This window comes from Podarcis gaigeae, assembly GCF_964106915.1.
Source record: "Podarcis gaigeae genome assembly, chromosome: 14".
Classification (NCBI taxonomy): domain Eukaryota; kingdom Metazoa; phylum Chordata; class Lepidosauria; order Squamata; family Lacertidae; genus Podarcis; species Podarcis gaigeae.
This window is the reverse complement of record NC_139690.1, coordinates 43,740,114-43,758,050: the sequence shown is the minus strand read 5'-3', so window position 1 is coordinate 43,758,050 and position 17,937 is coordinate 43,740,114. Positions and strand designations below refer to the sequence as shown.

At 42.6% G+C, this 17,937-nt stretch overlaps 2 protein-coding genes across 2 annotated transcripts in view; one reads left to right on the top strand and one right to left on the bottom strand.

The window, feature by feature from the left end:
* The window catches only part of IGSF6 (immunoglobulin superfamily member 6), a 30,768-nt gene extending 14,828 nt beyond the window's left edge, over window positions 1-15,940 (bottom strand). Inside the window, exon 1 of the mRNA XM_083711846.1 lies at window positions 15,922-15,940. The gene's annotated coding sequence lies outside the window, so the exon portion shown is untranslated. The remainder of the gene's footprint in view (window positions 1-15,921) is intronic.
* Window positions 5,450-17,937, top strand: part of OTOA (otoancorin) — a 41,706-nt gene continuing 29,218 nt past the window's right edge. Inside the window, exons 1-10 of the mRNA XM_083711922.1 lie at window positions 5,450-6,504; window positions 8,152-8,180; window positions 8,273-8,303; window positions 8,398-8,425; window positions 8,920-9,007; window positions 10,917-11,048; window positions 12,425-12,660; window positions 13,284-13,387; window positions 15,792-15,898; window positions 16,512-16,651. Coding sequence (XP_083568048.1) covers window positions 6,321-6,504; window positions 8,152-8,180; window positions 8,273-8,303; window positions 8,398-8,425; window positions 8,920-9,007; window positions 10,917-11,048; window positions 12,425-12,660; window positions 13,284-13,387; window positions 15,792-15,898; window positions 16,512-16,651 — 1,079 coding nt within the window. The 5' untranslated portion in view covers window positions 5,450-6,320. The remainder of the gene's footprint in view (window positions 6,505-8,151; window positions 8,181-8,272; window positions 8,304-8,397; window positions 8,426-8,919; window positions 9,008-10,916; window positions 11,049-12,424; window positions 12,661-13,283; window positions 13,388-15,791; window positions 15,899-16,511; window positions 16,652-17,937) is intronic.

The following is a 17,937-nucleotide window of genomic DNA, read 5'->3' as shown; positions in this document are numbered from 1 at the left end:
ACTTACAAAAATGACGAGATTTTGAAGAAAAAGACTGAGGGAACTCAGGATATTTACCTCATAGGAAATAAACAGATGGGAGTTGTGAGTGGAGAGAGAAAAGGCACATCGGCAATTCCCCAAATTTTGGAAATGCTACCAGAAAGCAGGAGGAGAGGAAAACATTCATTTATACAGGACAGCTCCATGTGAGATTATATTTGTGTGTATTGCTCAGCTGAGTGGATCTTACACCCAGATAAATATCCATCTGGGTAAGGCTCATTGTGTTCAATGGAGCATATTGCCAGGCAAATGAGTATCATATAGAATTGCAGCCTAAAATACTCAGTTAAAAATCATTAAGGGTGTTAAACTATTTCTAAACCTCATTTAAAAGTAGTAAAATGGAATTATAATGCTGAACTCTCAACTTTACACTAGGGTTGCCATATTTCAAAAAGCTTTGTGTGTGTGTGTGTGTGTATTGTTGCACCTGTGCAATAAGGCGGCTTGTCTTCTCATTTGTGCCAAATGTTGCCCTTTGCTGTTGAAAACCAAACACCATAACCAACTTTGATATTACAACTTTGTAAATACAGAATACCTATTAACTCTTTTTAATGTGCCTTTTCAAAATAAGTTTATAAAAGTATATGTTGTTGATGGAAACTGTTAGGGCACTTCCTGGCAATTTGATATTGTGAGTGGGCTTTCTGGGTTAACATTGCCCCCAAATCTCTCGATTCTTAAATGCAGAGAGTGGTACTTGAGAATATTTTGCCCCTGTTTGTAGGGCAGTCCTTTTCCATCTCTCAGGTGACCGACTGCCTTGCTTGGAAACTACCAGGACACTGAGCTGCAAACCCCAAAGGAACAGTAGACAAACAGAGTCAGGTCAGTTTTCCTGTTTCAAGTCACTTTTTCTTTGACATCCAACCCCTCTCATGTTCTTTCCCTTTTTCTCTCTTTTTATAGCCTCTCAGCTGCCTTTTGACTTTCTCTTCTGTTCTTCTGTATACCTGAGCCTCTTTCCCAGTCTCCTTGTCTGTCTTCACCTTCCAAGGGGCAGAACTGGCGTTTCGTAGCAATCTCTTTTTCCTAAAAAAGTAAACCTCTTAGAATTCGTGGTGGAGCTGAGAAAAATAGCTACTTGCAATTCTCAGAACTTGACCTTCACAGATTTTGCAGAAGGTAAGTCACAACGTGAAGTTTGCCTTTTCATTCCACTACCATTGCAAATAGAGTAATACCTCTTTTTTAAACGCTTGCAAATAATATTTGGTTTGTTGTTTGGTCGTCTTTACTGCTTTGGTTTCTTCCAGTCAAAGTTTCTGAAGTAAAACAAGGTGTCGCTTTCCCCCCTCTGATGCTGAGCTGCTCAAAAGGAACAGAATCAAATCCTTCCGTTTCCCATTCTTTTAATTTTTATTTTGACATTTGGCATCAAATAAATAAGGGGCTTTCTAACATACAAGGACATAAGTTTGTGTGACATAAATGAATATAATTCCAAATGGTATTCATTTGTCAGAGATGATGGAAACAAAACCTGTGGTTGGGGAGAGAAATCAGGAACATACAATATATTTTCTGCGGATGCTTATAATCCATGAAAATGCCAGAAATTCAGCTAACAAACTTTCAAGCTGGCTCAGTATGTAGGGTGGCCCTGTGCCCTGCTTTAGGGAGGACAGCCCTCTATTTGCAGGTATCATTTATTTATCGGTTTGTTTATTATTTATTTGTAGCATTTTTAGCCCACCTTTTCCTCCAGTGAGCTCAAGGTAATGTACATGGTACTCCCCTCTCCTCATTTAATCCTCACAACAACCCTGTGAGGTAGGGTAGGCCTAGAGGCAGTTGCTGGCCTAAGGCCACCTAGTGAGCTTCATGGCTGGTTGAACACTCTAACCACTACACCACACTGCCTCTGTTTGAGGTTTGCCCAGTACAAGCCTGACTTGAAACTAAGGACTCATACAAAGGAGGAGAAGGAACCCTCGTAATTGTCCATCTACAGCCAGCAGACTGAGTACGCAAGCCGCCTGGTGCCTTTTCCACTCAGATGAGATGGCACTGTACTTAAATTATAGAAATTATCAGTTTGCAATATGCATATACAAATTTCATGCAAATTGATGCCCTATTTTTTGGGTGAAACAAGCCCTCTCTTTCATCCCTGGGTGTCAAGCCACCTTATCATCACCACATAGGACAGCGATGCCACAGGTTCCCTTCCCAGCTCTCTCTCTCTCTTGCATTCCCTAGCACAGCAGTTCCCAAACGCTGACCCATGGGTGGTCTGCAAGCATCATTCAGACGCCCCATGGCATGTCTGTGGTTTTGTCGCTGGTGACAGGCTGGACAGCACGTCAGTGGCATTAAATATTCATATTTATATTTTCATTATATTTTTTATTGCTTGTTTTGGTTGCGTTTAATTGCATTGCAGTTTGGATTCTAATGCAACAATACATGATGTGTAAGAAATAAAGGTAGCACAGTTCATCGCAATTGCTACAACAAGCAGGAAAATCGTTCTATGTGCTAGGGCAAGACCTGCAGCAATTTTCAGGTGGTCTGTGGTGGATGGGGAATTTTGGGAAACATTGCACTGGCACAGATATATAGGTGGGACAACCATGGCTGCAAAGCAGAACTGCTACTAGTCAAAACAAAAAAATTCCTTCCAGTAGCACCTTAAAGACCAACTAAGTTAGTTCTTGGTATGAGCTTTCGTGTGCATGCACACTTCTTCAGATACACGTGTGCATGCACACGAAAGCTCATACCAAGAACTAACTTAGTTGGTCTTTAAGGTGCTACTGGAAGGAATTTTTTTGTTTTGACTATGGCAGACCAACACGGTTACCTATCTGTAACTGCTACTAGTAAGTATAGCAAGTAGCCCTCTCAACTGAAGGAGGGAGAAAGGTTGTTTTCTGCTGCTCCAGAGAAGCGGACACGGAGCAATGGATCCAAACTACAAGAAAGAAGATTCCACCAGGAAGAACTTCCTGACAGTAAGAGCTGTTTGACAGTGGAATTTGCTGCCAAGGAGTGTGGTGGAGTCTCCTTCTTTGGAGGTCTTTAAGCAGAGGCTTGACATCCATATGTCAGGAGTGCTCTGATGGTGTTTCCTGCTTGGCAGGGGGTTGGACTCGATGGCCCTTGTGGTCTCTTCCAACTCTATGATTCTATGATTCTAACTGATCTCTCCCCCCACCCTCCATTCCCTCCACCACCCCAGCCCTGCAGAATTTTGAGAGCTCCTTCTCACTGGCAATCACATCTGGGAGATGCTGAGGACAGGTATCTCTCTGTGTGCACCTTTATCGTTGCTTCTGGGTTGTAATGCCAACTGGAGATCAGTGCAAAGGCTTCCACCGGGGCACTGTTTCACTCAAACAATCCAGCGATAAGGCTAGGAATTCATTCCCAATGCTGCTTTGAACTCAAAAGGCAAATAAAAGCTTGCAGTAGTTTTACCTTCTTTGTTTCAGGATCTGCTATCAAAATAATCGCCGAGAAGAAACCTGATAGGTCTTCTGAGTACAAGTTGGATTGTGTGTGGTGCTTTTTTCCCTTCCTTTTTTTGTAAAAAAAGAAATTCCCCTGTGTATTCTGTGATTTGGAACAGCCTCGGGATTTCTTCTTTGATGCACAATTTTAAAACAAAACAAGATTCTAGTCCTCACTGTTGCAAAAGTGAAAGGAATAAGTGTGTGAATGGAGGCAATGCACGCAGAAATCTTAGAGGGTGTGAATTGTTTGTTTGTTTGTGACATCCAATGCCACCCCCCATAACATAACGTTTTCTGGATGGCTTACAACTATTTGTCTCCCACTGTTGTGCCAATAGAAGCTTTCATTCTAATGCAAACAGCAGGCTTGAGAGGAGTCAAAGTAAGTTTGAAACCCCATCAAGAGGCAAAGGGTTAAAGCTCCCTCACCCAGTTCAGATATTATTTACTATAATAATTTTTTAAAATGCTAATTGAAGGAATTGTGTCACATCTACAACCCTAAAAATTATATTTCAAGCCCATTATTTATTTATTGTCGCTGGGAATTTTATACAATGAAATATAAAGGAAAACAGTAGATACAGGAGTGAACAAGGGGGGCTACAATCCCAGGCTTGCTTACTTGGAAGTAAGTCTCTTTGGACTCAGTGGAACTTATAAACATGCATAAGTAATCATGCATAGGATTGCAGGATTGCTTTGAAAGATGAGTCCACTCTGACCATTTTGATCTGCAGAATTGGCACTTTTATGAGCACCATGTATGTTTGTTCTGCCCTTGAGAGGTATCAGTCATTTAATGTGGCAGTAATTATTCTCTGGAGCTCCCAGTCTATTGATATTAGCCTTCATTGCACCATTTTCAACATCCGCTCAAAACTTTTTGGTTTAGGCAATCCTACACTGGCATGGCATGCCACTTTTATGAAGCACATTTGCTTCCAAAACTGTTGATTTGATCCATATTTCGATAATGTCTAAAAGCAAGTCTGGTGATTCTATTGGTATTTCCTTCTGAATATTTTATATTATTTCATGTAAACCACTTAAGAGGGCTATTGTTGTTTTATTAAGTGGTATATAAATCTGGTTAAATAAAAAATTTAAATGCAGAAAAGCAGGAAAGGCAGAGGACTGAATTTGTCAGTGGAGGACTGGATTTGTAAGCCATGCCATGCAAATTAATAGGGCAAAGGCAGAAACAAGTACAACTGAGTTCATTGTAAGGGAAACTGAATACCTATGAATGACACAGATGTACTGGAGAACTCCCCATGGGCTAGCGGAAAGGGGAGTACAGGTAGCTTTTCCACACAGCGAAGATGGATGGGTCTAATAAATCAAGCTGGTTCCCAAGATCAGATGCTCATAATCTTCAATCACACTATTGTTAAGGTTATTTTATGCTCCATGATGCATGGGACGTGGGTGGCGCTATGGTCTAAACCACTGAGCCTCTTGGGCTTGCTGATCGGTGGTTCGAATCCCCGCTCCCATTGCTCTGTCCCAGCTCCTGCCAACCTAGCCGTTTGAAAGCACGCCAGTGCAAGTAGCTAAATAGGTGCAGCTGCAGCGGGAAGGTAAACGGCGTTTCCATGCGCTCTGGCTTCCGTCACGGTGTCCCATTGCTCCAGATGCGGTTTAGTCATGCTGGCCACATGACCCGGAAAGCTGTCTGTGGACAAACGCTGGCTCCCTCTGCCTGAAAGCAAGATGAGTGCCACAACCCCATAGTCGCCTTTGACTGGACGTACCCATCCAGGGGTCCTTTACCTTTACCTTTAAGCTCCATGATATTTTTGATCCTGTTCAGGTTGGCTTGCAGGAAATGGTAAAACTGTCTTATTCAGCTTTTTTTATGATAGATAGATGTTTTTATGATAGATAGATAGATAGATAGATAGATAGATAGATAGATAGACAGACAGACAGACAGACAGACAGACAGACAGACAGATAAACTTTCCTGGGCAATTTGTTTGAAGAGTAGTGGCAGTAATTTATGTAATAAACAAATAATAGGGTCAGCCCACATTTGGAAAAAATGATCAAGCCAGGTGAATTTGGTTTAGGCTGGGATCTTACACATACAAAGCCAGGGGCAGGTCCTTGAAGTACAATTAACTCACAAAGAAAACGGGGCTGGAAATTGAGCCTTATATCTTTTTTCTTTTTTTTAGTTGTAGACTGGGCCAGCCCACACATGAGGCAAGGTGAGGCAACCGCCTCAGGCAGCATGATACACAGGGGAAGCAGATCCTGATGTGGATCATCCTTCGCCAGTTGTTCCAGACATATATTTTCACTCACTCCTCCTTCCCTGGCAGGGAGAGACGTGCCATTTTGTGGTTCACCTCAGGTGCCAAAATGTTTTGGGCTGGCCCTGGTCGTAGTAATACAAGTTCTTGTTGCAGGTGGCCAGGACCATTTTAGGAGAGACATTCCCTCTAGTTTGAGAGAGAAAGGGGTCGTGGTGGCTGGTGCCCACCAGGGCTAGTAGGACGAGAAGAGGAACCGGTTGTTAAACCACTCTGGGAATTAGAGCTCTGTGGGGGGAAAGGGGGTCTCCAGACAATGGCCGGCACCTTTAACAAACTACAGTTCCCAGGATTCCATGGGGAAGCCATGACTATTGAAAGTGGTACGATACCGCTTTAAATGTATTGTGCAGATGGAGCCTGAGTAACATATGTTAACATCAAGCATCGAAAGAAAAAACTGTGTGTGTCCAAGCTCTTAAATTTGCTGCAATTAAAAAAAAAAAAAACTACCAAAATTTTACAATCAGGCAACACTATAAGGCAACAAGCAATGCAGATATTATTTTGTTCAAATCACAAAGCTGGGCGAAACCTCTTTCTTCCTCTTTCTTTTGTCATCTGGCTATCTCAACACCATAAGGCAACAGGGAAAATGACCCCAACCCTGAGGATATTTTTCTTCTTGATGTTAACAAATCCTATAGAGGCTTCGAGTCATCAGAACATCAGTCAAGGTAAGATGAAATACTTTTGTGCGTCACAGAGAGATTCTGTCTGTTAAGAAATTTACAGCCTATTAAAGTGGAATCCAGTAATACTGAGGAAAATGAAGCAAGTTTCCTACTAAAATAAGGGCAGTGCAATCCTATTCATGAAGTAGGAGACAAACAAACAAATAAATGGTGGCAGTTCCACTGAACAGACCGAGGGTTGAACTGCCCTCATTTAAAAGGCTGGATAGTGTTTAAGAGATGAGATGTTCTTTTGAGCAGGAACATTTAAATGTGTAAATTATATGTCTTTTTTGCAGAGCTAATTTTCAAAAGAATTATTTCCTGCTAGCTAGAAGTTACTGGCACTGCACAGTAATTTGTAGAACCCCCAAAATACTGTGGTTTTTTAAAAACAATATAATTTGTGAGTTTGGACCTATCATGCCAAAAATCAGGCAAAGTCACACTAAAGTCACGTTTTGGTCTGCCATTGTCAGGGGGTGTTGGTGGTTGCTCACGAGTAAACAGCCAGGACTCCGACCTGCTTTTTACAGGTTTTATTTAGTGCAAACTATGTACAGTGCAGGAACCCAAAGTTCATGTCTGTCTCAGTCACTTGCAGATTCCGGGAGTGGCTCCTTCCTACCCCCCCCCCCCAGCATAAGAACTTAGACGCCCCAAATCTCCACCTCCTTTCTTTACGTTTGACCCCCTTGCAAAAACTAGGCGATGAAAGCGGCAGGTCTGTTTCCCAACCAGCCTGACTAGGTGAGGTGCTAGGGCTCCACAGTAACCTCTGGAATCTTTTGATGGCAGTACCCTGACAGCCATCTTGATTTAAAATGGCGCCTGGCATGCAAGCAACAATGAAGACTGCCACCCCTGCCTTGTGAATCCTCATGCTGAGTTTGGCAACGATATCCAGAGAGCCAGTCAATGGGAGAAAGCATACCAAATTCACATTTCAAAATAGCACCAGGTGCCCAAATGGTAACAGTCCACCTTCCCCATATCAGGAGTCATTGTGGCAACTTTGGTGATTATATATTGAGAGGCAGACAAACTTCTAGAGCAGTGTTTCCCAACCTTGTGCCTCCAGATGTTTTTGGCCTACAACTCCCATCATCCCTAGCTAGCAAGACCAGTGGTCAGGGATGATGGGAGTTGTAGGCCAAAAACATCTGGAGGCACAAGGTTGGGAAACACTGTTCTAGAGGACAAACTACTTTCCAAAATATATATAGTATATTGGGTGTTCTTTTTCTATCATTACAAAAAATTGCAGAACCTTTTGCAAAATGATCTAATTTCTCTTACCCACTTTAGACTCCTTCCCAAACCTTTTCTTGAATTGCATTATACTGTATTGGCCCGAATATAAGCTGCACCTGCAAATAAGCCTCACCTTTAAAATTTGGCGGCTTGGGGGGAATTTGGGGGGAAGGTACGGCTTATATTTGGGCCAATATGGTATTAGCAGATATCACTAATATATACAATGTTCATGATGCCTTAGTTTCTGTGTTTCTGGCAGCCCAGTTCTATGCCTGTCTACTCAGAAGTAAGCTCCATTGAGTTTCATGGGACTTGCTCCCATGTCAGAATGTGTACAGCACTGCAGTCAAAGCAGTTTCTAGTAACATTTTTTTGTACTGTTTCCTCCTTCAGATCTGCCTCCACAGCTGCAAAGAACCGTGGTCAGTATTTTTACGGTACTTGATATTTTTAGCTACGTTCCACAATCCCTGTTATTGCATGCATTTTGTCCTCTTCTATCTCTTTTTTTAAGGAAGAAGTCATAGCTGGAAAGTATCTAAATGGTAATTGTGGACTATATTTGCATTTATTTTTAAAAATCCACTTTATAATATGAAAGAGAGTATTAACCTTTTGGATTATTTCCCCCCTTTTTAGCTCTCCTTGATATACTTCACTTTCAAAGGTAACATCTGATTAGTGTTCTTTACTGTATAGTAGAATAGTGGAGAGTGTCTTGGGTTACCTGGGAATTTGTAGAAACAAAAAAAATGTGGTATTTACTGTATTTTTCCGTGTATAAGACTATATTTTCCCCAAAAAAATTGTTTAAAATTGGGGGTTGTCTTATACATGGAATGTTGCAATTATTTATTTTGGGCTCAAAAAATAGGGGTAGTCTTATACATGGAAAAATACGGTAAATGGATAGTGAGGTTTGTGAGTTTTGCCCAGTTTGGCCTAAAATGGGGCAAAGTCACACCAAAAACAAGTTTTGGCCCACCACCTGGATTCCAAATGGCACTTGACACCCAAACATCAATGCTGTTAAAGGTAAATATTACCTAGTAGTGCAAACTATTTAGCTATGTTAGTATGAGGATGTACTAGTTATAGAAACATTACAATTTCAGAACAAATGATTGAATATACTTTTTTTGCCCCTGTTTTCTTCTATAGCACTAACATGTGGACAACTCACCTGCTTGACCAAATCATGGCAAGCCTTCATGATCAGGATATTGAAATTACAGCTAGCAGCCTACAGGTTTGCATTACTGTAATATCTCTGCTACTAGAATATTTCAGTAAGGTTGGGTAGGCTGCTGCTGGTGGTGAGTGGTGGAATAAAATAAAATAAAAATTCCTAAACTCCAAACCTCGAAGTTGGGCAAATACCTATATGACGACGGATGACAATGTCACAAATTTGTGGGAAGCTTTTGAGTTCTTCAGATCTCTTCATTGGAAGAACTCATAGCATAGCACGGAGGGTAGCCAGCTACTTTATACTGAGACAGACCATTGACCTATCTAACCCAGGGCTATCCAAACTGACTGGCAGTAGTTCTTCAGGATTTTAGAGAGGGGTCTCTCCCAGCCCTGGGACGTGGGTGGCGCTGTGGGCTAAACCACAGAGCCTAGAACTTGCCGGTCAGAAGGTCGGCAGTTCGAATCCCTGTGACGGGGTGAGTTCCCATTGCTCGGTCCCAGCTCCTGCCAACCTAGCAGTTCGAAAGCACGTCAAAGTGCAAGTAGATAAATAGGTACTGCTCCGGCAGGAAGGTAAACGGCGTTTCCGTGCGCTGCTCTGGTTCGCCAGAAGCGGCTTAGTCATGCTGGCCACATGACCCGGAAGCTGTACACTGGCTCCCTCGGCCAATAAAGCGAGATGAGCGCCGCAACCCCAGAGTTGTCCGCGACTGGACCTAATGGTCAGGGGTCCCTTTACCTTTACCTCTCCCAGCCCTACCTAGAGATGCCAGGGATCTTCTGCATGCAAATTTGGAACGCTTGTCAGGATTTTGTGACAATTGGTTGGACTATTGGAACATAACTACCGTATTTTTCGCTCTATAACACGCACCCGACCATAACACGCACGTAGTTTTTAGAGGAGGAAAATCCGTAGGCATGCCACCCATAGGCATTCCCTCCATAACACGCACAGACATTTCCCCTTACTTTTTAGGAGGAAAAAAGTGAGTGTTATGGTGCAAAAAATACGGTACCTTTGTTTTGGATGTACATTTAGGAATAAAAAAATGTTGAGTTAGCTATAGACATGGAGAAGAAATTATATTTATTTCATGTTAAAAGCCAGATCTATTGAATCTGCACTTTCCAAACGCATTATCACAATTAAAGGATAGATACCAGGCAGGCAAAAGCAATCAAAGGAGGGCACAGAGCAGGGCTGGTGATGGGTCCCAAGGGCCACCCAGACATGCCTAGAGGGCCACATTTGGCCCACAGGACTGAGGTTCCCCACCCCGAGGCTGGAGGGGGCACCCAAGGGTTTCATTGGGTTTTGAGCCTCAGTTGATGTGGTCCTCAGCCTAATTTCGAATGCCAACGAGATGACAATGGATTTAAGGTAGATTGGAAGGACTTTATTGCATATATACAGAAGCAATGTACACAGGTTAATACATTAGCAGGGTTTTGAAAATACTTGTAATTTAATTATGAATGGACCATAAGCAATTCAAATGATTTATAACTTTTCAATAGACACATACAATGATAAACAATGGAACCAAAGAAGGGACTAGGGGGAAGTCAATTTATTTTGCTTTGATTTGATTTGATTTTATATTGTTATTGTTTTTATTTTTATTATTGTTGAAAATTAATAAAATGTTATACACAGCCTAATTTCAAATTCATGGCAAGGAGAGGGTAATTGGATGAAAGCGGGTGGCAAAAAGAGAGACATAGAGAGAAATAAAGGACTGCAGAAAAAGAGAAAAAATGAAGGAGTGCCCTGTTCACTTTTAGCTCTAGTATGTAGCCCTTGACAGATGTGGACCTGGGCCTTGGCAGAAAAAAATTGATCCTCGCCCCGATCTATGACCATGTCTCTCTTCAGTGTGCAAGTTCATAAAAACCCCCAAGGTGAATCGTATTTGAATGAGTTATATCCATCCTCTCCACCCCTCTACCCTGTTTTTCAGGTGTCTGTAAAAAATTACCTGGGCAACCTCTTATACCACCCCAAAGTGCTGCTGTCAGAGTTTCAACAGATGAATCATCCACATTTTCAAACAGCAATGAAGTATCTCTTCGGCAGCAAGCAGGAGCATTTGGTAAATCGGTTTTGGTTAAAGCATGCTGCAAACAGGAGCAGTCTTGGCCTAGATTCTCTTTTACATATGCTGGTGCTATCACCGGGTGCAGAAGAGAGGTGCTCCCAAGCACAATTCAAAGTGTTGGTGTCGACCTTTAAAGCACTAAACGGCCTCGGCCCAGTATACCTGAAGGAGCGTCTCCACCCCCATTGTTCTGCCCGGACACTGAGGTCCAGCGCCGAGGGCCTTCTGGCGGTTCCCTCATTGCGAGAAGCAAAGCTACAGGGAACCAGGCAGAGGGCCTTCTCGGTAGTGGCACCCGCCCTGTGGAACGCCCTCCCATCAGATGTCAAACCGATAAATAACTACCTGACATTCAGAAGACATCTTAAGGCAGCCCTGTTCAGGGAAGTTTTTAATCTGTGATATTTTAGTGTATTTTTGGTTTTTATGGAAGCCGCCCAGAGTGGCTGGGGAAACCCAGCCAGATGGGCGGGGTACAAATAATAAATTATTATTATTATTATTATTATTATTATTATTACCCTACATGTCAGAGATGGAGGTCCCAGCTCCCTCCTCTGCCCCTCCAGCAGAGAGCAGAGCCTCATCATGGAAGGAAGAGGGCTTTGGCCAGCCAGATGGAGGTCTGAAAAGGTGTAGGTGGCAGCAGAGCTGAAGGCAGGGAGACTGAGATGCAGGCACAGCCTTTGGCTGTGGGATCAGGTTCATCTGCCCAGAGGGAGTGCAGGTGTGTAGCTGGAGTAGACTCATAGGGCGAGAGAGTCCTGTGAATGAGCTCACTCCACAGGCCTTTAAAAGCTTGGCTGGAGGGGGCGTGTCAACTGTTGGGACATCTTTGTAGCTTCCATTCAGTTATGAACCCCCTGGCTTGCTCATATACCTCAGAATCTTGACTTCTGGACCTTGTGCTTGCTGTTGAACCTGTGCCATTATTAGCCTCTTCCTTACTTGCAAGTCATCGTTGATGTCATTGTGGTTTTTTGGTGGCAACCTCATCATTACCAGCACACCAGTGCAAGTAGATAAATAAATACCACTGTGGCAGGAAGGTAAACGGCATTTCCAGGCGCTCTGGTTTCCGTCACAGTGTTCCATTACGCCAGAAGCTGTTTAGTCATACTAGCCACATGACCTGGAAAGCTTTCTGTGGACAAATGCCAGCTCCCCTGGCCTGAAAGTGAGATGAGTGCCACAACCCCAGAGTCGTCTTTGACTGGGCTTAACCGTCCAGGGGTCCTTTACCTTTTTACCCATCTAAAGAGGTGTGTGTGGCAAAAGATCTTGACTAGCTGGAGCACCTGCAATGGTTTGTTGCATGACCACGTCCTATGACTAATAGCCATTGATACAGCTGCACTCTTTGATTTCAGGAGTTGGGAAATATTGTTATTGATCTGGCCGGCATAAGAGAGAGGATTTTCCAAAGTCCAGGAGGAAACAGGACATTGTTCCTCGTTACACTGGAAAGGTGCTTCCTGATGCTGAACGCTGTGGAATGTGTGGACATATTAAGCCAGGTCCTTCAGGCATCATCCATGACCTACCTGCAACGCCACACCATAGCAAGGCTCCCAAACGATCTGCAAGAAGATGCTTTCCGAAACCTGTAAGTTACTTTTCTGGCTGTAAATAATTCAAGGCAACAAGTGGTTTTATTTTATTGTTGGTTTCTATTTCCCTCACTGAGCAGCAACTGCAGTCACGGGACATTGCATTCCATAGTCAGAGTTACTGTTGGGTTCCCACGGGAATGGGAGACTGGATGTGACGTTCACTGGTTTCCTGTTTTTCTCTGTTCTCTCGGTGTTCTTTGTTTCCGAGAGGGGTTGCTTCTCTGCTCTCACAGAGGCAAGATGCATGTTTGTATTCTCTCAGCATAGAAGTGTAAATAAAGTTAAGAATGTGGCACATACTGCTTATCCTTCTGCTGTGTGGACTACTCTGTTTGGGCTCAAGATAAGACGAGCCTGTATCAGCTTCAGATGGGCCGAAGCTGGTCAAAATCTCACATTTATAACATCAGTATAGAAATAACCTACATGAATAGCAAGTCAACCAAAGCAAACCCTCAATCCTATAAAAAATGTGCTGGGTGATTTAATTCACAAATATAGAATCTTTTGACTAAGGGTGAGAGCAGGGTGGGGATGGAGGGAGAATTTTGGCTGACAGGCTAATGAAAGGAAAGTCAGTCAAATCCATCCATCGTGTGCTGCTTTTCTCTTTCAGATCAACTGTGTTCAGAGACCTGTATGACAGAACAGGAGCAAATGCGCAAAAGGCTCTATACGACTGGATGACACAAATCCTACAAAAATCCTACAATACCAGTGGTAGGTTGAATACCAGCAACCAACAGGTGCCATATACATCCCTTAAGGCAGTGGTTCCCAAGTGGTGGTCGGAGGACCCCAGGGGTTTTGTGTAACCCGCCCAGGCAGTCCGTGGCACCGTTCACACAACAAAAACTACCAGAGAGATATAAACATTTTCAAAAGTAGGGGGTCCATGGCTTGACTCTTGAAAAACAGGGGTTCCACAGTACTTAACTAATTGGGAACTACTGCTTTAAGGACTTACCAATGAGGCGCCCATATGCCCCAATCTACTCACCTGTTCCTCATATGGTGCTTACAAAAATCACAGGAAATACCCCTTCAAAAATTTATAATACACAGGTGACTGCTGCTGAGTTTCTGATTGCATTGGCCCTGCCTCTTCTGCATTGACCCCCCCCACCCTGCTTAAACATGCTCAGATTTCATTGGATGCCAAGTTTGGCCACCCTCCCACTCTCTCTCTCTCTGAGCAAAGGAAGGATGAAAAGAGCTTCTTGCCATGAGTGAATGTGGTATATTGGAACTGATGTAGGTGCCTTTTCCCCATCTGAAATATACTCAGAGTCCTGCAGTGATTTCATGGTCTTTACTGCAGCTTGTAAAATGGTGACTGAATTTTCCCCCAAACCTCAGGCTTTTATATACAGTACATTATTTACACAATGAGTCCCGTCTGATTGGCTGATTAACTTCCTCCTGGAGCCTGATTGGTCTTCTCCTGCAGGCCAATCAGTTGTTGCATTCTACGATCCTACCAGCCTAATAGGCTGATTAACTTCCTCCTGGAGCCTGATTGGACTTCTCTTGCAAGCCAATCAGTTGTTGCATTCTAGGATCCTACCTGCCTATTATTCTAGGATCCAAGCTTAGTACATAACACCATCAATGGGGATTGACTAGAGGGCATTTTGTTTCTCTCTCTCTCTGCTCTTTTAGATACAGCAGCCATTTTGTCCCCTGAACCTGAAGATTTCACCCTAGCCTCTCAGTCTCTAGGGTTTAGCTGTCTCCCATTCAGCCATCAATAGGGTTGCTGGGTCAGGAGCACCCCAAACCCTGAGATTTCGGCTACTCAGAGACAAATCCTCTTGTTTATCTTTCTGGGGGAATAACCGTGTATTTCACGCCATGGTTTATTGTAGGCAATTGTCTAAGAATTACAAGATAGCAATGAGGTAGAAGATAATCTGTTATTGGGAAATATGTTTCCCAATGGACATATGGATTCTGGACACTGTTTCCTGGGACGGATCGATACAGCAGTCTACACAGCATATCTAGATCAATGCTAGGGGCTATGGCAGGAAGAACTGCACATGAATCCAGCAGAGGGCTCCAGAGCAAAAGCTATAGATCACTGCTGGTTGAAATCTGCCCTTGGAATCAATCACCCTGTCTCCAAAGAAATGAGTAGATATGCTCAGTTGGATTACAGTAATCCTGTGGGACTGCCTTTGAAGGAAGTTCAAAATGCAGCTACCCACGTTTTGACTTTAGGTTGCGTATTCTGTATATTAATAGTGAACTAATTATCTAAGGGTTGTGTCTTACATTGCCAAAATGATACTATCCCCATCAATGCTAGGTTTACGTATAAGCTAAACAAGCTATAGTTTAGGGCCCCACTCTCTTGGGGCCCCCCCAAGAAAATTTAAAGGAAAAAAACCTGGATGTACATTTCCAAAATATAAAATAAAAAACAAATAAAATAAAACCTACATACAGCAGCAGTGTTTTATGTTGTGTAGGCTCCTATAATGTAAGTAATGGGCCCCCAATCATTTTAAATTAGAGCTTAATAATTATTTCACTATTAATATACTTCTTCTTAATTGTATTTCACTATTAATATACTTCTTCTTAATTGTATTTCAGTTCAACAATTACTTTGATAAAACGCATATTTTGTTATGTGCAAATGGCTGTAGATACCTATTAGGTCCATAAATTACCATATAGCATATATTCAACACACAAAAAACAGCGGCAATTGGTTGTTGACAAAGGACAGCTGGACATATAAAGGGCTACCGTCAGTAGCTTAGGGCCTCATCAAACCTAAATCTGGCTCTGATCCCCATGCACAAGAATGTATGGCAGGTATCAGCAGGCTTGTTTTGGGAGTGGGGACCCCAAGGTTTGCAGAAGTACAATTAATTATCTCCCCCTAAAAAATCAGAGGGGAACTGAATAGGTCATGCACAGCAGTTGCAGAATGTTTACTGACAGCTGGCCAGAAAACTGGGAGGAAAGGGCACTGAAATGGCATGGCTGGCTGGCTAGAGCCCTGAATAGAAGCACTTTTCACTGTAACATTTTGTTGCAAGGCCAACCTGTTCGTTTATAATAGTAATCATGCTCACTTGTCTATGAGCATTTTTCTTTTGTGGTGTCCCAGAACCGGAGAATTCTACTTCGTGGGTCAGTGCAGACAACCTATGGATCCTAGGAAGATATATGGTTCACCTCCCACTGGAAGAAATCACAAGAATTAACCCTAATGAAGTAAGTAATGATGAAGTACTCACCTGAATATTGGTTTTGGAATATATAAGGCCGGGTTTGTGTCATTCTTATGGCTCCAAGTACAGGGTACTGCTCTGGATTTCAATCACAGTACCAGTTTGAGTTCTGAGTACACACACACAGAGAGAGAAAGAGAGAGAGAAATATAGATATATCACTCATGAAAGAAATCAAGATTCTAGCAGTAATCAAATCCCCACAGTACTGTAATGATCTCTACTTTTTAAAAAACAGTTCCTGAAGCTATAATAGGTCAAAACTGGCTCTCACACGCTTTTATTGTTTAATAAAACAAACATTGAACAAAAGTAAGATCTCCTTAGGAAAACAAAATATAAATGTAGATATCTTACTTTTATTATTAAAAACAGTGTTCTGTTTAGAACACATAAGTTGTTAAATCCAATTAGCCCAAGGCAACAGGTCTTATCAAGAGCATTCTAAAATGCAAGACTCTTCTTTGCTGGGCAGAGATTGAGGGAAATGGGAGCAGTGGAGGGGATGTAGATAGGTATCATATGGGATATGAACATTTAGTGTATACTGCTGAGTTCAGTCCTGATAACACACCTTAAATCTCTCTTCTAATTAGATGAGATTGTTCATCAATTATGACAATGCAACGAAACAGCTTGATACCGTGTATGATATCACACCGGATCTTTCGCTGGCTTTCTTGGAAAGAATAAATGCATCAGGATTTGATATGAGAAACACCTCAACTCTCTATAGGCAAGTCATATTTCTCAAGGTTGTATTTTTTGCAAGTTGAGCATGGTGGTGAGGAGGGGAGAGATGAGGCTAAGTGTTTCAAGGATTGTTATCAAGTCATGGAAAAACTGTTCTGGACTCCACAGTGTTATATGATGGGTCCTATTATTTTTATTTTATTTCATAAAATCTATACACTGCTTGACAACAGCAGCAACCTCAATTTATTTTACAAAAAGATACAACAAGAAAATCAAAGGAAAAAATGCAACAGTGCTTTCAAACATAGAAAAGTTAAAATACTAAGAATATAATTACCTCAACTTTTTAAGTACCTGGGTAAAGGTAAAGGTAAAGGGACCCCTGACCACTAGATCCAGTTGTGGCCGACTCTGGGGTTGCGGCACTCATCTCGCTTTACTGGCCGAGGGAGCCAGCGTACAGCTTCCGGGTCTTGTGGCCAGCATGACTAAGCCGCTTCTGGCGAACCAGAGCAGCGCACGGAAACGCTGTTTACCTTTCCGCCGGAGCGGTACCTATTTATCTACTTGCACTTTGACGTGCTTTTGAACTGCTGGGTTGGCAGGAGCAGGGACTGAGCAACAGGAGCTCACCCTGTCGCGGGGATTCGAACCACCGACCTTCTGATCAGTAAGTCCTAGGCTCTGTGGTTTAACCCGCAGCACCACCCGCGTCCCAAGCACCTGGGTAGGCTTGTCTAAAGAAGAATTTGTTTTTCGCAAGTGCCAAAAAGAGTACAGTGAAGGCACTTGGTTGATATCAATAGGGATTTTCAAGTGTAGGTGCTGCCACACTAAATGACTGAGTTCTTACAAATGTGGAATGGGTATTATGTGGTATCTGTAGTGGTGCCGATTCTGCTGCTCAAAGAGATCAAGTGGCCGCATGTGGGGTAAGGTCATTTCATAGGTAAACTGGTCCTAAGTTGTCAAGGGCTTTGTATACTAATGTGGGAGAGCATTCAGCCAGCCAGTTCTCCCCTGTTATATGTTCTGAAGTGGTACAGTCCCAGAAGGGCTGTGTCATGTGATTTTTCTGGACATGTTTCTGGTACTGTTATATTGGGCAACCAATCAAAGCAAATTACTTTGAATCAAATTACAATAATTTGCTTTGATTGGTTGCCCAATATAACAGTACCACTTATATACAGTGCGTTTAGAGTATGGAAGGCACGTTGTGTGTATTATACTGTCTTATGAGCCTTAAAGGTAAAGGTACCCCTGACCATTAGGTCCAGTTGTAGACAACTCTGGGGTTGTGGTGCTCATCTCCCTTTATAGGCC